Here is a 23,986-nt window from a genome sequence, read left to right on the forward strand (position 1 = left end):
TGTTTAAAGAAAACAAAGATCCCAGTGAAAAGGGAAAGAAAGATGACCACAGGTGTTACTGACCATGTTGATGAAGATGGCCTGGATGAACTTGACCAGCTCTAGGGTGACCTGCAGACTGATGGGGATCAGGTTGTTGTACAGGATGATGAAGGTCAAGAACGTGTAGCCGAAGTTGTTGGGGCCCATCACTGCAAACATCAAACCAGAAATGGTCAGGAGTTGTTTCTTTTGCTTAGCATGCTATCCAGCCATGTTCAGCCTTGGTTCATTTCCCAACGTTCACTAACACATCAGCAATTATATTTTACGTTATATCATGTTAGGGTTACACCTTTTCCCTTGTTTTGTGATATGATTCTATGCATAATGTCTGAGTTAGATATCAACAGAGAATTTGCATATTTTCTTCGTACTCCTTTGTATCTTTGATTTAGTTTGATGTTAATGACTGTTATCTGGTGTTTTCCCCTCAAGGCACATTGAAAAACGCCAGTAGGCAATATGTTTCCCCTTGTGAAATGAAAAGACAAACAAACAATGTTTTTAGCAGTCTTACTGTAGTCTTGATGATTGTAAAAATGTACAAATATTGGTCCATTTTTGTTTACAGTATATCAAAATCTCAATTCCACATCCGATATTTCTCAGCAGAGCTATGAATTTGTAATAATAGCCAATGGCAAGTTGGGCAGCCCTGCCTGTTTGTCTTCCACAGCTAAACCAATGAATGAAATGATGAAGATTTTGAAAGGAAGCGACCATTGGGAAGCAAGCACAAGCTGAAAATGGATGGATACCAGGCTACCATTAGCAGTTACCATGCATAGAAAGTGCTCCTCCCAATCAGTGCAACATGTAAGAAAAAGTAAGATCTTACCCACTGTACAGTTAGGTGAGAAGACAGGACAGACGTCAAGATTGCGTACATGACACGAGGTGCAGAGATACAAGGCATTTAGTTATTGTTAAGTCACACCAATAGGACAAAAAGGGGTGCAGATTGGGTAAGCAGTTTTAAAACCACAGGAATACTTTGACAAGATTATCAAGGAAATCACCAACACAGAGGTAAAAAGAAATATTAGTGTAGCAATGTTAGAGATTTGACATGGACAAGAGTATTGTTAATTCAAGCATTGTACATTTCACATGAGTATGTGCAGCGTCTCTAGCTCTTACCATAACCCCATGTTCATTACAAAGTACAACAAACATGCAGATATACTAGTAAGACAGCAAGATTCCGAACAAGGGATATTGTAAAAGTGGAAATGTTCACAGGGAGTCAATTTCGTGGTAGCAAGAAAATGGAGTGTTTGCGGTGGTTTTAAGTTCCTGGCTGAAACAATAGGTTAGGTGGCCAGAAGATGGAAAAACTTCTTGGTTGTTTTAAGTTTGCGGTAGAGGGATCACCTAAACAAATACGCAAACATAAAACCATGCAAACATTTCCCATTTTCCAGTATCATAAGGTGTGTGTTGCATTGTATGAAATGTCTGGGTGTGGACTCACAACTGTAGCCGATGTACCAGTCCTTTGCTCCCCTCCGATTGGTCCAAATCTCGGAGGCGACGGCACTTACCAAGGACAGGGCAATAAGGAGCAGAAAGAGGAGAAGGATCTGTGGAACAAGGACATGGTTTTGTACAAAAACATTCATGGCACAAGGATAAAAGTTTTGGTGTTCATTCAACTAGTATCTGGCATAGTCTTTGCACTGTTAGTTTTCCACGTACCCACACAAGAATAAGAACTGGGGCAAGCTGGCAGTTAACACAAGTACTCTATCTTCCTATCATATAGTGCTATTTTGAAAATAAGAGGTAAATTAGCGCAAAGGACGACGTGAGAAACCGTCATCAGGCGGGTCCCCAACATAAATACCGTAGCCTATAGCCCGTGATTATACCAGCCACATAATGTCAGTAGTCTACTAATGGTTAAATATGTCAACCACTTGTGACATGCCAATTACAACCAACAGCAGTTTTACAGTAACTGTGGAAGTGCCAGTCTGTACCTATCCTTTTTTTTGTAGAACAAACAAACTCTGCCCCGCCCTCCTTTACCTGCATGTTTGTCGTCCTGTCGAGTTTGGACATCTTGATTGGTGCACTGGTGGTGTTCTGCATCAGCTTAGTCTCATGGCCAGTGTACATCACTATCCCTGCAGGAAACATAGCAGAACATTCAAACACAACATTTCTAAGACATTTCAGAAAATGGTACCTTTCTTCGTTCCTTTATTTCTATATTCAGTGTTGATGTAATAAATTCCTATAACTTGTTTCTATCTTGTCCATATTGCTAGATAGTTTGATAGTAGAGCTTTGATGCAGTAAACTGTAGGTCTTACATTTGAATCTCATTCAGGCACCCTATTTTTCACACACAATAAACCAGATTCCTCCTAAATTCAGACCCCACCTGGTACTTGCCCGAGTGAAACATAAAGGCAAGTATGGCATTCTTGACAGAAAAGAAATTGCATGTAACCCCAAATTTGACAGTGCAGATAATTTATGTTCCAAGTTCAGAGCAACCTGTACCCTTACAATATTTTGTTGGGTGCAGAGGATAAATTACGAGTCTGAATCAATACAATGACAGGTAGGAGGCCCTTGTCAGAGTTATACTCAGTAAGCGTGTAAGGCCATACGTTTTGTACCTACACGTCATATATAATAACTTAAATAATTTCTGTGGGCTTACCAAAGACCCACTGTGTGTTCCTAAGCTGGGCACCCCTCAAGAGCAGCTGGTCTTGGTTCAGTGGAATAGCCCTGTATGAAGGAAATAATTTGGAAAATAATCAATACAAGGAACATGCCACAGCAGTCTTTTGAACTGTAGCTACAGTAACCTCCTGGAAGCTAGACACTTTTTGGAGTTGCTCCTTTTAACAATACACACATCACAAGGAATGCAGTGACTTCTAAAAGAGATGCATTATCCTGGACTATCAGTGAACAATGAAGTAGCTCTTGCAGGCTTCCTATACAAGCTGTGAAGTACAAGTACTAGTAGTAGCAAAGACTTTGTGATAAGAACTGATACAGTAACTCCATTATCCATTTCATGCCAGTGATTTTTTTCTTTTTCAGAACAATGCAGAGAAGTTCAAACTACATCTAAGCTAGAAACACCATGCAGAGAAAGAGTTTGTAAGATTTCTAGTATAAGATTATTGTACATTCATGATGAAAAGAGAGCGATGTAGTGTGACAGCAGGAGAAGCAATCTATGTAGGATCCTACGTGTCTTACCCACTACCCAGGTGTGATGAAATGACCATGTGACATCATGACAGCATGATACATGACAAAGGTAATGGTCAACATGGGAAAAACATATCGTTACACAAGAAAACAAATTCAGATCCATGTAGAATACTCTGAAATTAAACAAAATCTTGTGATCACACTGTGTATTGCCAGAAACATTATCAATCTGGGATGTTCAAGTCTAAAGGGTGACATGAAAGTAGAAGGTATATAACACCCCAATCTTCAGAGCTCGACAGCAGAGATGAGCATAACCGTCAACAGCACCGGTGCTTGCAGTTTTGGTGGACCACCATATCATTCATACCTTACCATCAGCACCAAGGGCAAAGAAGAGCTTGCATATGGATGGAAGTTACACACTACACACTACGGTCAGCACCAAAGAGAGGGAAATGCTTGTGTATGGATGGGAGGCACACAATACGACCAGCACCAAGTACAGAAGCTTTGTGTATGGATGGAAGATGCGCACAACTATCAGCACCAAGGACAAAGAAGGGTTTGTGTATGTATGGAAGACATGCAAAACTATCAGAATCAAGGACAGAGAAAAGCTTGTGTATGGATGGAAGTCACACACAATTATCAGCACCAAGGACAGAGAAGGGTCTGTGTAGGATGGAAGACACACACTCATATCAGGACCAATGACAGGGAAGGGTTTGTGCATGGATAGAAGGCACACGTCACTATCAGGACCAAGGACAGAGAAAAGCTTGTATGTGGATGGAAGGCACACACCCCTATCAGCACCAAGGACAGAGAAGGGTCTGTGTATACTACTACTTCACACTCTACTATCAACACCAAGGACAGAGAAGGGTACGGATAGAAGTCACAGATGGCACACATTATGATAAGCACAAAGCATAGAGGAAGGCTTGTGTATGGATGGAAGTGACACACTACTATTAGCACCAAGGACAAAGTATTGTGTAGGACGGAAGACATGCAAAAGTATCAGCACAAAGGACAGAGAAAGGCAGGATGGATGGGAGGCACACAGTACTATCAGCACCAAGTAGAGAGGCAAAATACTTGATTGTGCATCTTACTGCCAACACAAAGGACAAGGAGATGCTATGGTTGGCAGTGTTAAGCAATTATGTGGTGGCTGCAGTAATGTCAATTTCTGATAGGTGGCACTTTAGAGTCTTGCAATTTTCACAGTGTACTTTGTGACAGAGGCAGCAGGCAATGTGATGTTCAAGTGTTTTCTCCCCATTTCAACCTATATTCTCACCTCCCTACATCAACAGACAATGTCCCTGCTTGAAGCCTTTGATTCAGCCTGAAAGATGATCTAATCAGTCTTAAGATGTAATGATACACCAAAGACTTACCATAGTAAAAGTGTGTGAGGTGCCAATCATCAAGAAAATCAAAATGTTTAAATTCAAGTCTGAAACTTTTGTTGATATACTTATGAAAATGTTTGTACTCGATGATGTGAGTACAGACAGAAGTAGGCCTTGTAACAGATATGTGGAGTACATGTTGTTTTTGTGTTTGGAGAGTCATTTGTTATAGAGACTCAATTTCACTGAACAAAAAAGGATTCAGACAACTCTACTTTAAAAGTATCTAACAGACAAGTAGAGATACTTTGTTTTTCCGTACATTTTGCCCCTGAGCCTGACGTTGCCCACAAACTCATACAGGTGTTTGTTGGGCCCCTCCAGGTCCACTTTCCCCTCCAGCTTGGACAGCTCCTCAATGGTCAGGATGGTGGCAGTCTGTGCTAGAGCCTGGAGGGGGGAGGGGGGCATGTAAATGATGTCAAATGTCTATGTCACCTGGACATGATGCCCCTTGCAGGGTTTTGTCCAGTATTATATGTAGATGTAGATGTCTAATGTTTCTGGAAAATAACTGCTCCGTTTTCTACATCACCAATATCATTGCGAATCACACTGAATAGCATCAAGGAGAGTTTAAACAAAAGGGTGTGGAAAGCTCAGAAAACATGACTGACAAGAGGAGTGTGAATCTCTTGACTGTCCATGAATCAGAAGTGTTTCTCACCTGTTTGATCTTGAGGTTGGTTTCTCCATCTAGGTTGCTGGTTTCTACATAGCACATGCCCTGAGGTTCACTGCAATAGTAGGAAACATGTTTTAAAAAGTTAACCACATTAATCCACCTGAATATAAATTTACCACTTAAAAAAACAGTGAGTTTAAGAGATCTCTAGTGCAGCGCCCCCCAGGTATGCTCAGTTTAGATATACAGGAGTGCATTATACTGGGGGACGTTGGGTTGGAGATCTGTTTGGACGTATCTTTTCAGGGTGGCATAATTATGTACCCTGGTGGGATTATGTTACAAGATGTTAGATGCTCTACTTGATAAACAATGAAATTTTCCATGAAGCCTAGTGTACTTTTTTGGGGAATTGCCTTGAATATTAAAACATTATACTTAATTACGTGTAGGCTTTAAAGTTATACTACCATTTTACTGAAACTTAAGAATATAATCCGAGGATAAAGAAGTTGAGCTTTTGAAATATTCATAACAATTGTCCTTTGAGGTTAATAATGAAAAATTCAATCCCTTCATGCCTATGGGAGGATATGGTTGATGCTGGCAATTTCATTCTACCACATTTTAATATCAGACAGCTTCCACAGCCATGTCGGCTACAAGAGACAGGGAGTCAGTGATATAAAGTAGGGCTGGCACCTGTGATATTTGGAGGAGGGGGAAGCAACTGTGATGGATTAGTTCTAAAATTACATCGACTTAAAGAAGTGAAGACGTTAGCAAGGACACATTGTGGGAGCCAAGTGAAAGATTTGTCTGTATCTATCTAACATTAAAAAGTGTATTTTACACAGTCAACATCTTTAAGTGGATCATACGATTTTCTCAGATAAAGTCAACTACATGTGATGTTGCATTTCCAATTTGGACGAAATCTTGGATCTTTTAATAGTTTCTTTATATGGAGGGATAGATGTATCTGAACAAAGCATCAATCTTGCCCTATGGTATTTCTTCTGGGAAAAGTGAATCTAGGAAAAAAGCAAATCAAAAGGCTGCATGATAGATCTTGTGCTGGTACTGTGTCTGATTCCCAGTTCAATTTAAATCACATCTACCACATACACAGGTGAATACAGAATGTAGCAGGGATTTTAAGGTGTGGCGAGGGAATGAGAATGTCACAACACAAGGTGACATTTGCACTGGAGCAGGTAAATCCTAGAGTGGGCGGACATGATTTGTTGGAAGCTCGCTATGAAATATTGATCGGTCTGGCATTCAGGTAAGTTGGAAACAGGCAGACTGTGACCATGAAAGGTTCCTGGAGACAAGTCATGCTCTTCACACACTGCTTGGCAGCATTAAAAAGCCAGTATTTTAAAACTGTATCATATACCAATGGAGATCATAGAGTAAATTGCAAATTTTTCATCCCTTTCTACTGTAGCCGTGAAATATGTTGCAATAAACTTGTATGTCACTTTCAGGCAATAGTAATACACATTCTGTCAAGTTAAAAGGGAGAAATGAGGTCGAACTTGCAATGCAATGACAACTGACAGAGAAAAGAAGGGGCACTGACCTTGATGACATGATGATGAGGTCAGCGGGGAAGAAGTGTCCATTGATGACCTTGACAATATCTCCCACCTCAACCTGACAAAGGAAAGAAAATGAAGAAATATGTATTTATAGTCTTATTCTAGTTACAATGCACATGTATGTCAAAAGCTTGTGGACGCTGTTTTTGAAAACATAATTACCACATCTTGAAAAATTACACAACTGGTGAAATAAATTTTCCATCACATTGCAAGGCAATTTTATGAACTCAGTCTCTGAGAAGAATTGTCACAGAAAAATATGATTTTGTAATCAAAGTAGTGAGATATCAGAACATTTCTAAGTCTATATGCGAAAATATAGTATCAAAGAACACAACTGTGTGACACAAAAGATCCAAAGACACCTTAAACATTACCACCGTACCAACACCAACTAATCCTAACTACAAGTCATATCCTAAGGACATTGTTTAAACTAAAGAGCAAAACAAAGAAAGCTACAGAGACATGCATAACTTGCACATCAACACCATTTCAGCAAATGTGTGAAAAGATTAGGAAACGGAAAATAAAAAGCAGACAGTTTCACACAGAATGTTAGCCAACACAACACAATACAACAGCATGCTGCTGGTTTACCTGGGTCCAATACAGGGATACCCATTGTCCATTTCGTAAAACTACACGGGAAGGGAAGGAAAGGCCAATTTTAACATGAAAAATAGCTGTCAGGTTTTTCAATGGTAGCAGCATATTACAATTCAACAGGACCTAATGCAGCAACAACAGTATTATTTAATCAAACGGATACATGAAACAATGTATGCTTATTAATATCATGACATGTTGATTGAAAATACAAGACAATGGATTTGACACATCGGAAACAGAATTGATAAATGGAAGACAGTGTCGTTGTTAAAGTCACAGATTGTACTGAACGACTGACATCAGACAGATGGTTGTAGATATGACAATGTGTGGTTAAAGTTGTTATGAGATTAAGATTTGATAACTTCAATTTGATGATGACATACCTACAAGAAATTCATGATGTACTTCACATTCCTGACACCTTTGACAGTATAGACTATTCTCTAAAATGTCTTCAACAACATATTTGTGGTAGTAAGCCATAGAGAATAATATTTTGCATTTGAGTGTGCAACATAGAATATTTCATTGCTAAGTTTCCACATGTTCATTTGTATCACAGGTTGCCCCACAAGTCTGTGTCATATATTCAAATTGCTTGTCGAATGAGTGCTTTGATGTGTAGAAACTTACCTAAAACTTCTCGTCTATTCACCAAGTCATCTGCTCTGTGTCTTTTCTGAAAGGAACAAAAAGTTAAACAGTTTTAAAGACTAGTTCAATTTTGAAACAAGTCACCATAAAACACACCTGCAGGTTGAAAATTATGTCACTTATGAATGAATATGAATAGGCTGTAACAAGATTCTTCTTACATTCTTCTTGTAGCAACCTGTCACTTTAGGCAGAATCTTTATTGATTTAAAGGTCATATCGTAACAAATCCTTTTCCATCCTTCCTTATCTAGAATTTGCAGGCTAACCATGTATATGCATTGTATCCTTATCTCTATGTAAATGTTAGGGTACATCTCCTACATATACAAAACACTTTGTAACTCTCCAATTCTCAGCCTGAGGTGTAGCTAAGAACAGCTTAGTTGTGTACAGTCAGACATGTAAAATTCACAAGTTGGGATTTTCCATTAGGCAAATCTGGCTTTCAGTTGAAGTAGAATGTTCACTTTGGATTCAAAATAAGATCCCTTGCACCAGATTATACAGTCAGGCAGATTATCTAGAGAAAACATGTATGGAAACTTAGCCACCACTGGTGTTGTGGGTCACTTACATAATCTTCTACAATCTCCTTAATGGCTGCCACCAGCAGGATGAAGAGCAATGGTACAGCTGTGGTGTAGCGTCCCGTGGGCGACACGTCAGGAATTTGCTGCACAAGAAATGTGAAACTTTTACTGTAAACCTCCAAATGTTCATGGTGGTTTTATTTTCACGGTAACCTCTCATTGTTGACGTCATGACACTGCAAATATGTGTTTTGTATTTTTATTGTACTATAGAATTGTCTAAACTGCAAATTTACATCACTGCAGCTGCAAAAACTGCAGTTCTGCTTCTACAGCGAAATCAATTTCCAGGGGTTCATCTAAATAAGGAAAGAGGGGTGCTGCGCCCTCTTGTTTCAGCCCAGCGCCCCCTTGTCGAATTCAGATTTTAGCTTAATCCCCAGTATACAGCCTTCACTCAGCAATGGATTCTTCCATAAATACGTAGAATTCGCTCCCTCGCCTGTGTGTGCTCCCTCTTGTTCAATTTTTCTAGAAAAACCCCTGAATTTCCCATGAAAATAAATAGATTTAAAGTACTCCAAGTATGAGTACATCCTTGCACAAGATTTTCTCTGTGAAAGAATATCTTAATGTTTCTGGGGTCTCTGTTTAAAACAGAAATGACGACAAAATCTTTGCGATACCAAAATCTTAGAGAAGTCTTACAATCATCCAATTTTCTTTTCCAGTTGCTTGAATCAAGATACAGAATAATAAACCGATCCACTTTGTATTTTCAAAGAGCCATCTTAAACATGAAATATCCTGTTGACATGCAGAGACAAGCCTACCTGCAAGAGGGCGATGAACAAGAAGAAAGCGTTGGCATATCTTCTGAACTGCTCAAACAGGAACTTGGGCAGGAAGGTGAAGAAGTTGTACTTTGCAGTACTGAAAAATGACAACAATAAGAATCGTTGGAAGACTGAAATCTGAAAAGGAATACCAGATGAAGGACCTTATTCTGGTCTATTCAACAAAATCTAATGGTCTAATCAAGCAAATAAACATCTACATTATATGCACAGACACTCTCATGTGTATTCATGGTATCATCAGCTGGCTATATAGAACTTAAAATCTGCATCACTAAATTACAGTAGTTACAGTATCATACCATAAAATCACCCTAAAGGCTTTGAGAGTCAGGCTAACTTATTTGTTTTCTTGTAGGTCCCCCATTTAGTGTAAGCCAAAGTATAAGATTTGGATGCCTAACATCACAAGCATCCGTGTGGTGATGATGATTAAGTCTCTGTGTTATATCCATTGTAAGATTCAAACTGATGGATTTTGCTAGAATGTATTAGATTTACAGACAAAAAACATGATTACCATAGATAACTATAAAGAGCCCCTCAGTTTGATCTGTAACGACATCTAATACATTCCACCCACACAGTAGAGACAGTATCTCTAATATGGATGGTACCACACAGCACTCTGGGTACCATTCATATCACTTTTCATCAGGAATATTGTAATAGCACCTTGGGTATGAAAGACTGGATGCCTATTTCCAGGGCCTACACATTGTAGGCCAGCTCCTTGGCTCGATGGCCAACATGCTCCCAAGGAAACTCTTCTGTGGTAAAATTTCCTTGGGGGCATGTTGGCCATAGAGACAAGGAGGCCCTGGAAACAATCTGGCATCCAGGCTATAGGTACAATCAGTATCAAGACTGCTTCCTTCACGGTGAGGGTACTGTGAATGCAATTAAGTTCGCATGGTTTTAATTTCGTGGTAGGGAGAAAATGGAGTGTTCGCAGTGGTTTTAAATTTAAGTTTGAGACAATACACTACCCAAAAAAATTTTTTTCTTATTTTTCTTGTTTTCTTATGTTGAGAAAGATTTTCAAAGGAAAAACAAGAAAATTCAAGAAACCTTCTGGGAAGTCTTGTCTTTGTCAATTCTTACACAAAGAATTTTTTTCTTAAGTTAACTTAAACCAAGAAAGTTTAAGAAAATATTTCTAGCATGCTGTTTTCCAATAAGAATTTTCTAGAAAAAAAAAGAAAAATTTGCTTTCTCTGGCTTGATATAGGATTTGTTTTTTCTTTCGTCAAATTTGTATTCTTACAGATTCTTCCCGTAAGTTATTTTTTCTTAAAAATTTGATTCTACTAGAATTAGTTTCTTGAACTTTCTTGGTTTAAGTTAACTTAAGAAAAAAATTCTTAGATGCAATTCTTGTTTGTGCTTAAAACAGGGATTCTTGTTTGTGCTTAATACAGGGATTCTTGTATACAGAATAATATATACAGAATACTATTCTTGCTGAGAGAAACATTTTCTTTGTAGAAGGAAAAACAAGAAAAATAAGAAAATCGATTTTTGATAGTGTAGTAGACAAAGGGGTAGGAGGGCCAAAAAAATTTGCATTGGTTTTAAATTTGCCACAAAGAGCTTACCGCAAAAATCTCAAACATAAAACCACCGCAAACAAATCTGGATTTACAGTACATTGTATCAGGAGTGAAGCTGTGCACCACATTGTCTCTCACCTGATTTTGTTGGAGCAGAACTTGTTGATCTGCGGTCTGTTGATCAGGATGGTTCTCTGCTCTCTCTGCTGGTCCGCCAGCTCGGTGGCCCCGGACTCTGCATCGTCATCGTTGCCATGACGCTGGTAGCCACCTGTATCCCCCAAAATGTCTGAGAGTCAGTTTCCTTGATACAAACATTTAAACCATCGCTGGCATAAACTCTGAAATATTCCTCCTTTCTAAAAACATAGGTAATATAAACTGACACTGCAAAAGCAATGCTGCACAATGTCAATTTCAATTCAATTTCATTTACAGTAATTCATTTGTATTTATTTGTATTTCTATTCTTTTACATCTAACAATATATTCGTTCTCTGATGAGATGTCCTCTATAAGTAACATTTTGACACCAAAACCAATTTGATTCCCAGTATGCAGCAATAGATCTTTCATCTGCAACACGCACATTGTAAGAGCTCTCCAATACCCTGATGCTCTCTGTAGACTAAACAAACGAGACCTAAGGCCATAAAGACTCCAGGTCTGATGTCAGCGAGGTTCAATTGGGGCCTATTACCAGGGGCTGCAGCATCTGAGCTCGCTGTCTCTTTGTACTTGTACCTTTAGTGTCAATCATTACACAGTGAATTATGATTATAGTTTATACTTTTTGCTGTTGGCAAGGTCAAACTATGTACAAACATAAGAAAAATAAAAAATCATTGTAACAGTTGTGAATTATTGTTATGACAGCCCAAACATCACAATATGAGCTATGAGGAACATGCCCAAAAGCACAATTCATGTCGATTTTGTAAGAACTGTATCTCCCCACTGCCAGATTGTGACCATGGTTCAAAATATCTTTCATATTCCTCCCAGACATCATTACCCTTTACTGGTTACATTCAGCAAGTCTAATGGATGCTGGTTATACAGCTAACAAAATCCAAAGTGCATATACCGGGGGGTAGTTCACACGTGCACATAAATGGCACTTCTGCAGCATATAACCAAACTTGCTGCCATTCTAGGACAAAATGGCAGATTTTAATCAGCCAGGAGATGCAATGAAGGCAGTAGTAAGAGAAGAAAAAAACATGAATGGTAGTAATAGGGGCACAACAAAGGGAATGGTTTATGGTGATATGTGAAAAATTTCATGTCTGAAATTGGTATTACAGAAGTCAATGTATAATCATTATGCCAAACCAGATCTGCTCTGTATGTGTGTGTACAGCAGCTTTTGACATTAGGAATATATTGTATGTGGAATGCAAGGATATTTGACAGCCTAACAACAGTTATAAATGTTCAGGCATCAGGCTTTGAATGAGGCCAGCTTAATACTTCTCAACATGCCATTTTGCAACAATGGTAAACTCCCATATCCCTGCATTATGGCTGCAATCCCTCTTCCTGTATGTGGGAGTGCCACCTGCATGGACCAGGCTAATAACTAGCTACTTGGCATTACATCCACGGAACAGGATGGGAAGTATTACACTTGTGACATCAGTGCCTGTCTGTATAGCAGGGACTGATCACGACTCTTGAGTCTTGGGCCATTACCAAGGGAGTGTCAGCTTCAGATTCAGCCTAATGCTTTCAATGCATAGCTTTAGTAGGCTTTTAACAGTCGCTGCACACCAACCATTGGGGAGCCACCCCTGGACTGTCCTTATCCTGTCTGTGTAGCAAGGACTGTCTGATCACGACTCGTGAGTCTTGGTCCATAATCAAGGGAGTGTCAGCTTCAGGTTCAGCCTTGCTTTCACTGCATAGCTTTACGTAGTAGGCCTCAACAGTCGATGTACACCGACTATTGGGGAGCCACCACAGGACTGTCCTTGTCCTGTCTGTGTAGCAAGGACTGGTGGGCCCTGATCATGACTCTAGGGCCAAGGGAGTACCAGCTTCAAATTCAGCCTTGCTTTCACTGCATAGCTTAGTGGGCTTCAACAGTCGCTGCTACTCCAACCATTGGGGAGCCACCACTGGACTGTACTAAAGCTTACAAGGCTAGGGCTATCAACCATACCAGCATTACTTCTCCCTGTAGCTTTCGAACCAGTCGGCTGCACACAGTTCGTTTAAATCCAATACAACCCTTTTATGTGGGTTGCCTAGGCCTTTCATTACTAGTACTGCATGCATACAGCATGATACAGTTAAGCATCACACAGGCTATTCTAAGAGAAGTCCCCCCCCCAGGTCACCCTATCAACCAATAACTGGCCTGATTTTCACAAATCAATAAGTAGGTCAAAGAGCTTAAACAGCTTCTGTGGATAGCAAAGACCCATGTTACCCCACCAGCCCCCACCGTCCTTTGATCTGCAAGATTGATATTCTTCTATCAAAAGCAAAAAGCACAGATTTGTAGTTACAAGAATGTTCAAAGGAAAAGGGTATGGATTTCTGCTAGATTTTTTACTAGATTTTCTATAATCACATGTCGGTTTAGGTAACAAATATGAATGATGATTTGAACTGATGACCTGTCTTAAGCTGAATCTTCGAGAGAGATTCAAATAGTAAGGAAAGCTGTAAGAATTGTATTGGTGGATGAACTAATAATGACAGTGCAGAAATTGGGTGTCGTAGAAAAGATCCATTTAATTCTTGGAACATAAAAAACAAGATGAAAGAAAGCTAACCAGATTTATCCATGACATATGAATCTGCTATACAATGGTTTACACAACACCTGACTGTTGAAAATAAGACAAGCATGATCATCACAGATTACAAGGCAGTTTAAATATGAGTCTATCTTACACATGTAAAGTTGATTATGCACTACTTTAAAAGTGACCTTTCCCTGGTATCATTTTGCTGACTAATGTACTACTACTACCCTAGCTAAACTATGCTACCATACACATGCAGCAAAACTACGAGCAAGCACTTAATTCTATGGTAACTACTTGACACTTACTGTAATTAAATCTACCGTATGATTATATCTTTCAAATTATATATCTACCATTTACTTGACTTACAGCGTTAACAAACCGTTCTAGTTCTAGTTATGTACTATCACGGCACATTCCACATATACAAACCGTGATTGTACCCACCTAAACCCTGTGTGCTGGGGGCAGGGGGAGTAGTGCTGTCTGGAGATGATGGTGAGGCTGAAGGGTAAAGGTCAGGGGTCAAAGTAGGTCATGGTCACAGGCAAGGACAGTGCAGGTCATAGGTGAAAGGTAAATGATAGATCATGGATTCGTTATGACTTGAGAGTGTGTAGGGCATGGACAAGTGGCATTAACAAAATTAATGCGTGGGATATGTAAGATCATGGGTCAAAGGAATAGATGGGTATAGTTTTGAGGCAAGTTAGGCTTCAGGTAAGGGGGTGCAAGAGAAGCAAGATGATTAGGATTTATGCATCAGTGTGAAGTAGGTATCACTTATAGTTGGTAAAGCAAAACTAAATGTACTTAAGATTATTACATACTTTCAGCCATAGATCAATGTACAACACTTCTGGGTACTAGTAGGCTCTTCATACAAACCTGATACATTACATATTCATCCTATAGGAAAATGACAATGGTGTCCTTCATGCTGTGCTGACTTGTGCACTATACTACAAATTATGACATCCAAAGAAATACACACGCCTTCTTGTTGCTGCTACATTTAACAACTCTTCTATTATGCTTATTTTATAGAAGGGCTGTTTGCACGCCGATCTAGATTAGTCATTCTCATCTTTAAAAATCATCATCATTATAAGATCACCACAGTCTTAAGATAAGTGGATTGTCCTTTCTAAGGGGTTTATGATACTTATTCTTAGCTAAGAGTAAAACCTGGTAAAGAACTGGTAATCTGATGATCAAACATGAGCATGTGTTGGATTAAATAATGTCACTGTTCACAATCATTCAATGAAAAGCATCCAGTTGAATGCAAAATTATTTGGCTAGATTAAGCAAATTGACAAGTGAACACTAAAAAAAAAAATATCTGAATATGACACAAATCCAATAAAATGTGGGTATGGTTGAGACCTCTGCTGATATTCAGAACACCTTTCTATATTTGTAAACATGTCCTTACTGGAAATCAGTGAGGTAGGTACTATAGATACCAGACACAACAATAAACAAATATTTTCTCAAATGACATCCTGGTAGCCAACAAGATAGTGCAATATATACAAACCTTTTTCTTCTTTCAGCGTACGTGTGGTAACTACTTTGACGTCTTCGCAGTCTGTGGTGTTTTTCTCCATACCTTATCATGTGACCAGTCTTTCACAATGGCTACCAATCACTCAATATAGACTTATATCTCTGAATGATGATGAACAACATGCTGATTTGCTGGTTGATTCGTATTGGCAGGTTGTATCATTCAATTAGATATGACCTCTGACCTTAATGAGCCTGTGGCATGATGGTCATATTTGTTTGTTTTGTTCATAGCTTGAGCTTTTCTTTGAATAAAGGCTAGATACAATTTAAAGTGTTCAAAATTAATTTGGTTTTAGAGAAAGCAAAGGAACAATAGACATTGTGATATCTGTATGGTAATGGATAATTTGAGATTTAAGCAATGGATTGCATCTGTACATCTTGACAGTGCACACAGTACATGATATAAGCATAACAAAATCACCATTAGAATATATTACTTTTCTACTGAATATTCTGTTGATATTAGGTCTCAAATGACTGTTTATAAGGGAATTAATGGACCAAAAGAAATGGCAAAATATGCAATACTATAACAGATTGAAATCTTATGACTGAACAGAACAGACTATGCTGGGTGTACTCCAATGGACTAAACCATTGTGGAGAGTGCCATAAATAATGCACACTTCTATGACTGGAGAGGCGTTAGAGGAGGGGAAGCAACCATTGCATTAGATCATGCAGTAGGAATTTGCAGTTTGCATTAATTTTTCAGTGTGTTACAAAATGCTACTTAGTATGACTATGGCTCATTACTGATCAGCTGTTGTTTGGCTAATACTGTGTAATATGTAAATGACACATTGTAGATATCTGAATTGATATACACAATGTATATGGTATGCAAAATTAGATTGATAAAATACCATTGATGTTATTTGATGGATTGCGTATCAGTTTTTTTCTATTTCCATATCAATCAATTCCATATGGTGTTTCATTTTACGATCATTACCAGCACTACTGTTAATACCTACCTATATGCTCAGGCCCTTACTATGACTTGCCATTTGACATATATAACAGAACAATACTTTTATTGACTCTTATTCTGGCCATGAGTTTTGGAATGACAAACTACCAGAAAAACTTTGGGTGAGTTTTTAATTTGAATTTAATAAAAACTTGCCTGCATTGCCATTGAAAATTGAGGTTGGGCTTGTCGTGCAAAAAATAGAGCTACTGAAAAATTAGTTTGGACACATTTGGAATATGGCTGTTAGCATTGGGTAAGGGGATAAGCATTAAAACGGAGTACTCATTCATGTTACAGCTTACAAGGTTCTAAATGTATAACCATAAACTTCAGTCCCAAAGCTTCATCAAGCTCTTTTGTCTGACGCAATCAACACTGCTCCCTCATGAATTGGAAAAACATCCGGGCTGTCCGTGGGTTTTACGTCATGCATACTGATGAAAAGAGCTGCAGCACTCTCCTGAGATGCAAGGCTAGTGGTTTCTACATGTCGAATATTGATCAAGCAATACCGATGCACATTCTTTCTTTATACTGAGGTTCCCACATCTGTAATCATCAACCATAGTATAGAAAAAATTACTGACATTTCCACAGCCCTATAGCATGTTTATCTCATTTCCATTTCAAGCCGTCCAAATCAAGGCACACCTAAACTCATAAACCTTAAGGCTTAAAACATGGTAGACTGCCAAACGAACCAGAGATAATGGCTAATCATAAACATACTCAGCTCTTATTCTAACTCATCCCATTTCAGTTACGTGGTCTTAACACCCCATGGCATTCGTTGTAATGGCTTACAATGAAGATCCCAGGTTCCTACATATAAATGCTAATAGTATAAAGGTAAAACGATTGACACAGTTAAGTCTTTTGGCAGTACAAAAAATTGGATAAGGAATTGTGATGATCACATGTATTGTAACTTTGTAAAACGGGAAAATCTGATGAGTCCTTTCTTCCATTGTCCCTAGGAAAATTTGGAACTTTCACCCAAGATCTGAATATCTTTTGACCTCAACTGCCAATACTAGTATGAAATACTTTTACCAGTGCCCCTACCCTATCCCCTTTGGCTTTACAATGAGTGATACAGAAAAAGGTTTCCTAACATAAACATCCAATCACAAAGTGAACTGTAATCACAAGGCTGATCTAATTGATGTGTCTCCACAGTTGTGGCTCCAAAAACGATCAGACTGCCTCGTTACTAACAGGGCTCGAAATTCATTTTTGGGAATAGGTGCACTGGTGCACCCTGTCCCAACCAAAAAATTAGGTGCACAGAAACAATTTTGGGGGCACCACATAAAATAAAGTTGAATTTGTCAGCAAAACATAATTACAAGTACAAAGTTTAAGGCTCTTAAGAACTTCAATCTGTAATTCAAAAGCTATTTCAAACAGGTAATACATCAAATATAAAGTACAACGAAAGGTTATACTGTATTGCCTTTTCTGATACTTACATTTCAAGAATATTCTGTATACTAGTGTACAACAGTACCTTTATCCTATAGCATATGAAAATATCTAGGTGCACCAGTGAACCCACAATCAAAAAATTAGGTGCACAGCTCCAATTTTGGGTGCACACAGGTGCACATGCACCCACTATTTCAAGCCCTGACTAACCTTACACTGTTGAAGCTGAACTTCAAATCACATTACTTGCAGTCTGGCTGAGTTTTCTAATGAATGAGAAAACCTGGTCTTATCTGTGGAGACCAGAGTTTCATGGTTGGCAGATCAATTGAAAGAAAGCTGCTAGAGAAATGTTGACAAGTGCACTGCATTGGTAACAAGCACTGTTTGGATAACACTTATAAGTCAGCACCAGGGGCAGTACCAATCCATGTTTTAAAATGGAGACCAGCTTTGATGGTTGATTAATTAATTTCTGAAGAAAAGCTAGAGGCGTGTATAAGTGCATGCTTTATTGGTAACTGTTTGAATGGTAGGGTATGAAACCTAAGATTCAGCACCAAGGACAGCACCATTCAATGTTTTAGAATTCAGAGTTCAACTATGAGACTATCAGACATGAAAAAGGGTAGGATATCAAGATGATCAACACAAAAAAAACAATATTTAAGAGACAATAAAAAACTCACTTAAAGTAGATTTGTTGATGCATCTTTCACTTTTTGTTTCAAAATTAAATACACGAAAACAACATTGTTGCATACTTAGCAACAGATAGGTACCTTCCAACAACTAGGGTATTCAGAGCAAATTGGAAAAAAACTTGGTATTCTATGTGATCTCCATGACTGACACAAGGACAGGAAAGATACTCAATGTACAAAACTGGCAGGTTTTAAAAACATTTCCCTGTTAATTAGAATGGGAGACTGAACTTAGAAATGTGTTCAACTGCATGAACATGAAGTTGAAAGACCGTGCCCCAACCATATGCCCTTGGCAATTAGGTAAAATGTAAACTACTAACAGGCACCATGAAGATACTTCTATTTCATGAGCTTGTCTCATGGGGCCAGCAGTTTGCAATTGAATGTGGGTACACATATGTGCAATTTCACCAAATGAAAGTCCAATGTAGTACTAGAACTGGTTGCAAGGGTACCTATCCCCAATAGAATTGCAGCACAATTTCAAAATGGTATTTGCAAATTGCAAGGCCAAAGGATGATCTTCTAACAACTCCTGTAAGGAAGCTACAACATCAAACAACAAGGAGTGCCAACATGGATAAAACACACTAAGGAGTTTACTACTGATCTGCTTCTGCAGTGGGAATACTAAGTACTCTAAAGTACAGTTCAGACATCAGTAGCTGCTGCAAAGGGTATGCAAATACATAGTAAAAAGGCTTTTATGTGCACTCAGTGGACTCCCCATGTACATATAGGTACACTTCTGGGCTGTGTGCCTACATGCTTGGAGTTTTAACAGCAGTAGCAAGCAGACAAATGTTGACTGTTTTGTGTAGGAGATATGATTATGAACTCATGCAATATTTATTACAGCACCAACATAGTAACAGTATTATTGTTATTCCATAAACATGAAGCAATACATATATAGTATAGTCTACATTGACTCATCCAACAGTACTGCACAGGAAAGGATATGCTTTTCAAGCAATAAGCTATAGGACACAGACACAGTCCTTGACCTTAGATACATATATGACTATACATTTCTAAATAATTTTCTTTACACCCCCCTTTACAATCCTCAATGGTCTGTTCCTAAAGCTGAAATCCAATAAAGCCCACCTTCACACACAAATTGTAGGCAAATCCAAATAACTTTGAACATTCTTACCCGCGCATCAATAATTATCGGATAGGCCTCCAATCAAATTTAGCTGCACGTAGCTGATAGTGCACTCTGAATGCCCATTTTACGAGCAAACTAAGAGAGCTACTTTACTCACAGGTAACGTTTTGAATGAAGCTATCTGATGTCTACACGGCTATCATCATCTCAAGCCACCTGCACATAAAAGCCCTAAAATGTCACTTCAAAAAGCTATGCTTTACAAATATGTAGTTGTAGCCACAATACATACAAAAAGTGTCATTATAGAAGTAGCAAATCAACGGGTGGATTTGTTATTGGAAAAGGAAACCTTTCCAGTAACAATTTTCAGCTTTTTACAATACAACCCCCCCCCCCCTCAAAAAAAAATGTTCCCATGTCTCTCAACACAAGACAAAAAGCTAGAAAAGGAATGGAACTTTACATCCTAAATACCGATTTCTTCCCTACCCACATTCTATTTCTGGTTTTCTGGTACATGTATGGTTATTAGAACTATATTGATTCCTCGTAAATGCCTCTCAGGACTTGCAATTCATTCTGAGTGGATACAAGGCCACATTCATAACTCTATTTAACAATCGTGTATGTAGGACATCGCTACATTGGACTTACACCATCAGGAATATACCATTATTATGTTAGGTGTGAGACTACAAATTAGACAAAACCAGAATATGGATTTTTTTTACCAAATTGGGACAAAAATAGGTCAACCATTAATAGAATTACCTGCAATGGAAGGATGATAGATGTATATTTCAATATTCGTAGACATTCACATGACAATAGACAGTCTATAGTTATTTTTGTTAATATCATACTGATGCGACAAATACTGAGATTCTATTCTACCTACAATTCTAGCCATGATAATGATGCTGGTAATCATTTTACAACAGTGGAATTTGTTTTGATAATAGGATATGCAGGCATGAGACACATTCACACATTCTCTAAAAAATCACATATATTATGAATGAAGAGACTTCAGTGTTGAAGATTCCGATTTTCCCATAGGACAACCTTGTATCAAATGCAAAGTTGTAGAAAATATTTCAGATTCTGCTTCAATTTTGATGATTGGAAACCACCAAAGTAATTGGAAAGAAAATACCATCTAAATGAAATTTAGAAGCATATGTGCCAAAAATGTAGGAGAGTTAAGATGTACCAAACAGGCAAAATGTGTGATTTATAAATAAGGCATTTGCTCCTGAATTATTACCAGTTTTGGATGAGTTATTTTGTTCTATGGTATAAGTAACGTTAATGGTCTGTACTTAAGACTTACTGAAATGAGGGGATTGAAGTAGGTTCTTCACACTGGGCCTTTCAACCTAATGTGCATATCTACCAGGTTCAGATGGACCCTAATGGTGCCTTAAAGTCTAGGTCTGCTTCTGTATGTGCCTTTCCACTTTGTAAAACCTAAGGAAGCTGAATGGATGTTATACATGGTAAATTTTGGCACAACATAGCCAGCAGAGGCAGAATATCTGTCGCACAACCGTCCAGAGGCCAGTTGCCAGGAACTTTTTCTGAAATTCTAGTTTTTAGTCAAAATCAGGTTATATCAGGCATGCTGTTATACAAAGAATTAGGAAATAATCAGCATTTCAAAAATTGATTGCAACATGTCTAAAAAGTAAAAGATTTTCCAAAAGTGAATATGAATTTCTACATACAATGTACATGTAATGTGAAGCTTAAAATGTACATTCTAAAATGATACCTACAACTACGTAGTACAAGTTATCAGAAACACTACAAGTCTAAGGTTCATACGATATTGTGACATTGATATTCAAGAAGGAAAATCCATAAAAATGCAATATGTATGGCAAGTAGAATTCGCCGCCGCCATCACTTGTCGGAACCACCATTCATTTCCGACCAATCTCTGTGGCACCGCTAATGAAACACGTGGATTCCCAACCCTTCCGCGACCTGCTCGAATGAATAACAATTCCAGCCTCACAGTCGGCACAGATTCCCTGGCACCCTTCCTAACATATGTTATTGTGGGCAATTTTTACGATGCCTGCTTTTATCTTCATTCAGGAAAAATTCTAGGTTCTGTTTGATTGAAAAAAGACTGTGAATTGGAATCTTGTCCTTTTGTGCTACCGTATACATCTTGCATATCTAATACTAGTAATAGATAAAGCTATGTCTTAAAATGCAGATTTGTGACAACTTTTGCTTATATTCTGTGCAAGCTTGTCAGAACATATAGAAAGAACTATCAAATCTTGGTTCTAAATGCAAGCTTTTGGACCATATGGTACAAAACTGCCAGGTTGCACAGATTGTCCTAAAATATATGGTATATGCATAGACTAAGAGAATGGGGTGGCGTCGTGTGGCGCAAGTGCAGAGCGCACGGCTGTCAAACAATGGGACCCGGGATCGAATCCCAGGGTTGTGCCCATGGACATGTCCGAACTTGCGCCCAGACGTTGTGCCCTTGGGAAAGGCACTTTACACACATTCCCCCCTCAGTTAGAGGGACAAGTCTCCAACGGCAGCTGTCTTCAACTGGCGGACGAGAGCAGCGCCAGGCGGGCTGGCGTTATCAAGGCGGACCTCGAGTGTAAGAGTCATCCGGCAGCTCGCTGCAAGCATCCCAACCAGAACCAGCACGTCTCCCTCGAATTGGTGCCGCTGGAGATGGCGGAAGCCCAAAGTGTGTGGGTCTCAGATTCGCAACCTGTCATCCACCTTAAACAAATTCACGCGAAGGCTACCGTGTCAATTGACACGGTCACCATACTCGATCTGTATTTGTATCTGTACTATGTATCTGTACTATGTATCTGAATACGAATAAAGATAATACGAGTGGTTGCCAGTAGTAAGAGAATGGGGAATTAAGGCTAAATACATATCAAGATCAAGAAAGAACAGAGTTGTATTATGTGTATCTGATATTTTCACAATATCTTTTGATAACATTACAGGTTTTCTTACAAAAAGTTAAACCATCACTGTGAATGGAAATATTCAGCTACCACCTTCAAATGCATACAGAACACCAAGTATGAAGCCTAACCATGAATACTAATAGAGGATTAGACATCACTAATGTTCCGCTGATAAGATCAAATGTGTTGCCACAGGCAGGGCTTCACTTTAACTGCCAAGCAAAAGAGGCTATTAGCACACAGGTCGGTATCAAAAACCGTTACAACACAGTAAGATCTACTGTACAATGTTAACACCATACTATGATGTTATGACTAAAACAATTTTGTCTTTGACATTGTCTTTGATTTTATTTTGGTTGGAAATGGTGAAAAATAGATTTCAGACCCTTATCTGTTACAGCATCATCACCCACTTAAATGCAAACATTTCAAACTCATGAGTCCTAGTCTTTCACAATTTTTCACTATAACTGATATTTAGTAAAGATGGGTTTGAATAATTCAAATAATTCAATAAATAAACAAATGAATGTTAGCATATTTCTACTTATGTAAATGTAACAGAGCAGTACTAGCTGTGACTACATCTTTACCAGAGAAATGAAAACACTAACATATGGAAAGCCATGAAAAGAGAAGACAGTAGTCAAAATCTCAATGGTTTGATCAGTATTCATCTGATATATCTCCAATAAATGTTGGTACATTTTCAGTGAATATTCACTGTACACACAGCGTCACATACCTGTAGCAGCTGCCATCCCGGCCCTTCCTACCCTATGATCCTAGGTCTGCACTCACCATTTGATTTACAAGTCAATAGGAGGACCCGGGAATGACTAGCGCATGTCAAATAGTTCCTACCACAAGTAGTAAATAGTAGAGCTACCCTCAGAGTCACACAGGCATGATATAGTATATATAGCAACCCATGACCAGTTAGTCATAGTCTATTCCTAGAGGTCTTACTTCAAAACACACACGTCTTGCCCTATATTCTTACTAAAGGTTAAATGTAACCGTATAATCCAAAAAGGTTTCTTACTGAATAAAGCTTTCTTAGAAAATATTCAATATGCTTTTACCTGAACATGTGGCTCTTAGCATTTCTTATTTTCTTCTGGATGTATCTGTGTCTTTGATACCTTTGACAATGTGACTTAGACAGGAGAAAATAGGAAATGTCTCAGCTGAGCATATATAGTACTACATCAGTGAATGAATGCATTTTGCTACCTACATACGTAATGTTACTAGTTAATATTCTTCGCTTTTACTACTTTTTAACACAAAGCTTTATAATTGTGTGTTCCAACTACAAAGCTAGCATGATCTATCTAGCAGATAATATTCATT

General features: G+C 38.4%; 1 protein-coding gene across 5 annotated transcripts in view; it reads right to left on the minus strand.

The window, feature by feature from the left end:
• The window catches only part of LOC136436764 (probable phospholipid-transporting ATPase IA), a 41,781-nt gene that overhangs the window by 16,302 nt on the left and 1,493 nt on the right, over positions 1-23,986 (minus strand). The window contains exons 1-14 of one of the 5 annotated variants that reach the window (XM_066431008.1): positions 15,399-15,587; positions 14,303-14,359; positions 11,235-11,367; positions 9,520-9,619; positions 8,731-8,829; positions 8,133-8,178; positions 7,485-7,525; positions 6,863-6,936; positions 5,317-5,386; positions 4,912-5,039; positions 2,717-2,787; positions 2,074-2,171; positions 1,517-1,625; positions 64-191 (exon numbers count right to left, since the gene is read on the minus strand). In XM_066431008.1, the coding sequence (XP_066287105.1) occupies positions 64-191; positions 1,517-1,625; positions 2,074-2,171; positions 2,717-2,787; positions 4,912-5,039; positions 5,317-5,386; positions 6,863-6,936; positions 7,485-7,525; positions 8,133-8,178; positions 8,731-8,829; positions 9,520-9,619; positions 11,235-11,367; positions 14,303-14,359; positions 15,399-15,468 (1,224 nt within the window). In that variant the 5' untranslated portion in view covers positions 15,469-15,587. Of the gene's footprint in view, positions 1-63; positions 192-1,516; positions 1,626-2,073; positions 2,172-2,716; positions 2,788-4,911; positions 5,040-5,316; positions 5,387-6,862; positions 6,937-7,484; positions 7,526-8,132; positions 8,179-8,730; positions 8,830-9,519; positions 9,620-11,234; positions 11,368-14,302; positions 14,360-15,398; positions 15,588-23,375; positions 23,489-23,986 lie in introns of those variants that run through there. The other 4 variants (XM_066431009.1, XM_066431012.1, XM_066431010.1 and 1 more) reach the window with 4 other exon arrangements.

Source organism: Branchiostoma lanceolatum, chromosome 6 (assembly GCF_035083965.1).
Source record: "Branchiostoma lanceolatum isolate klBraLanc5 chromosome 6, klBraLanc5.hap2, whole genome shotgun sequence".
NCBI lineage: Eukaryota > Metazoa > Chordata > Leptocardii > Amphioxiformes > Branchiostomatidae > Branchiostoma > Branchiostoma lanceolatum.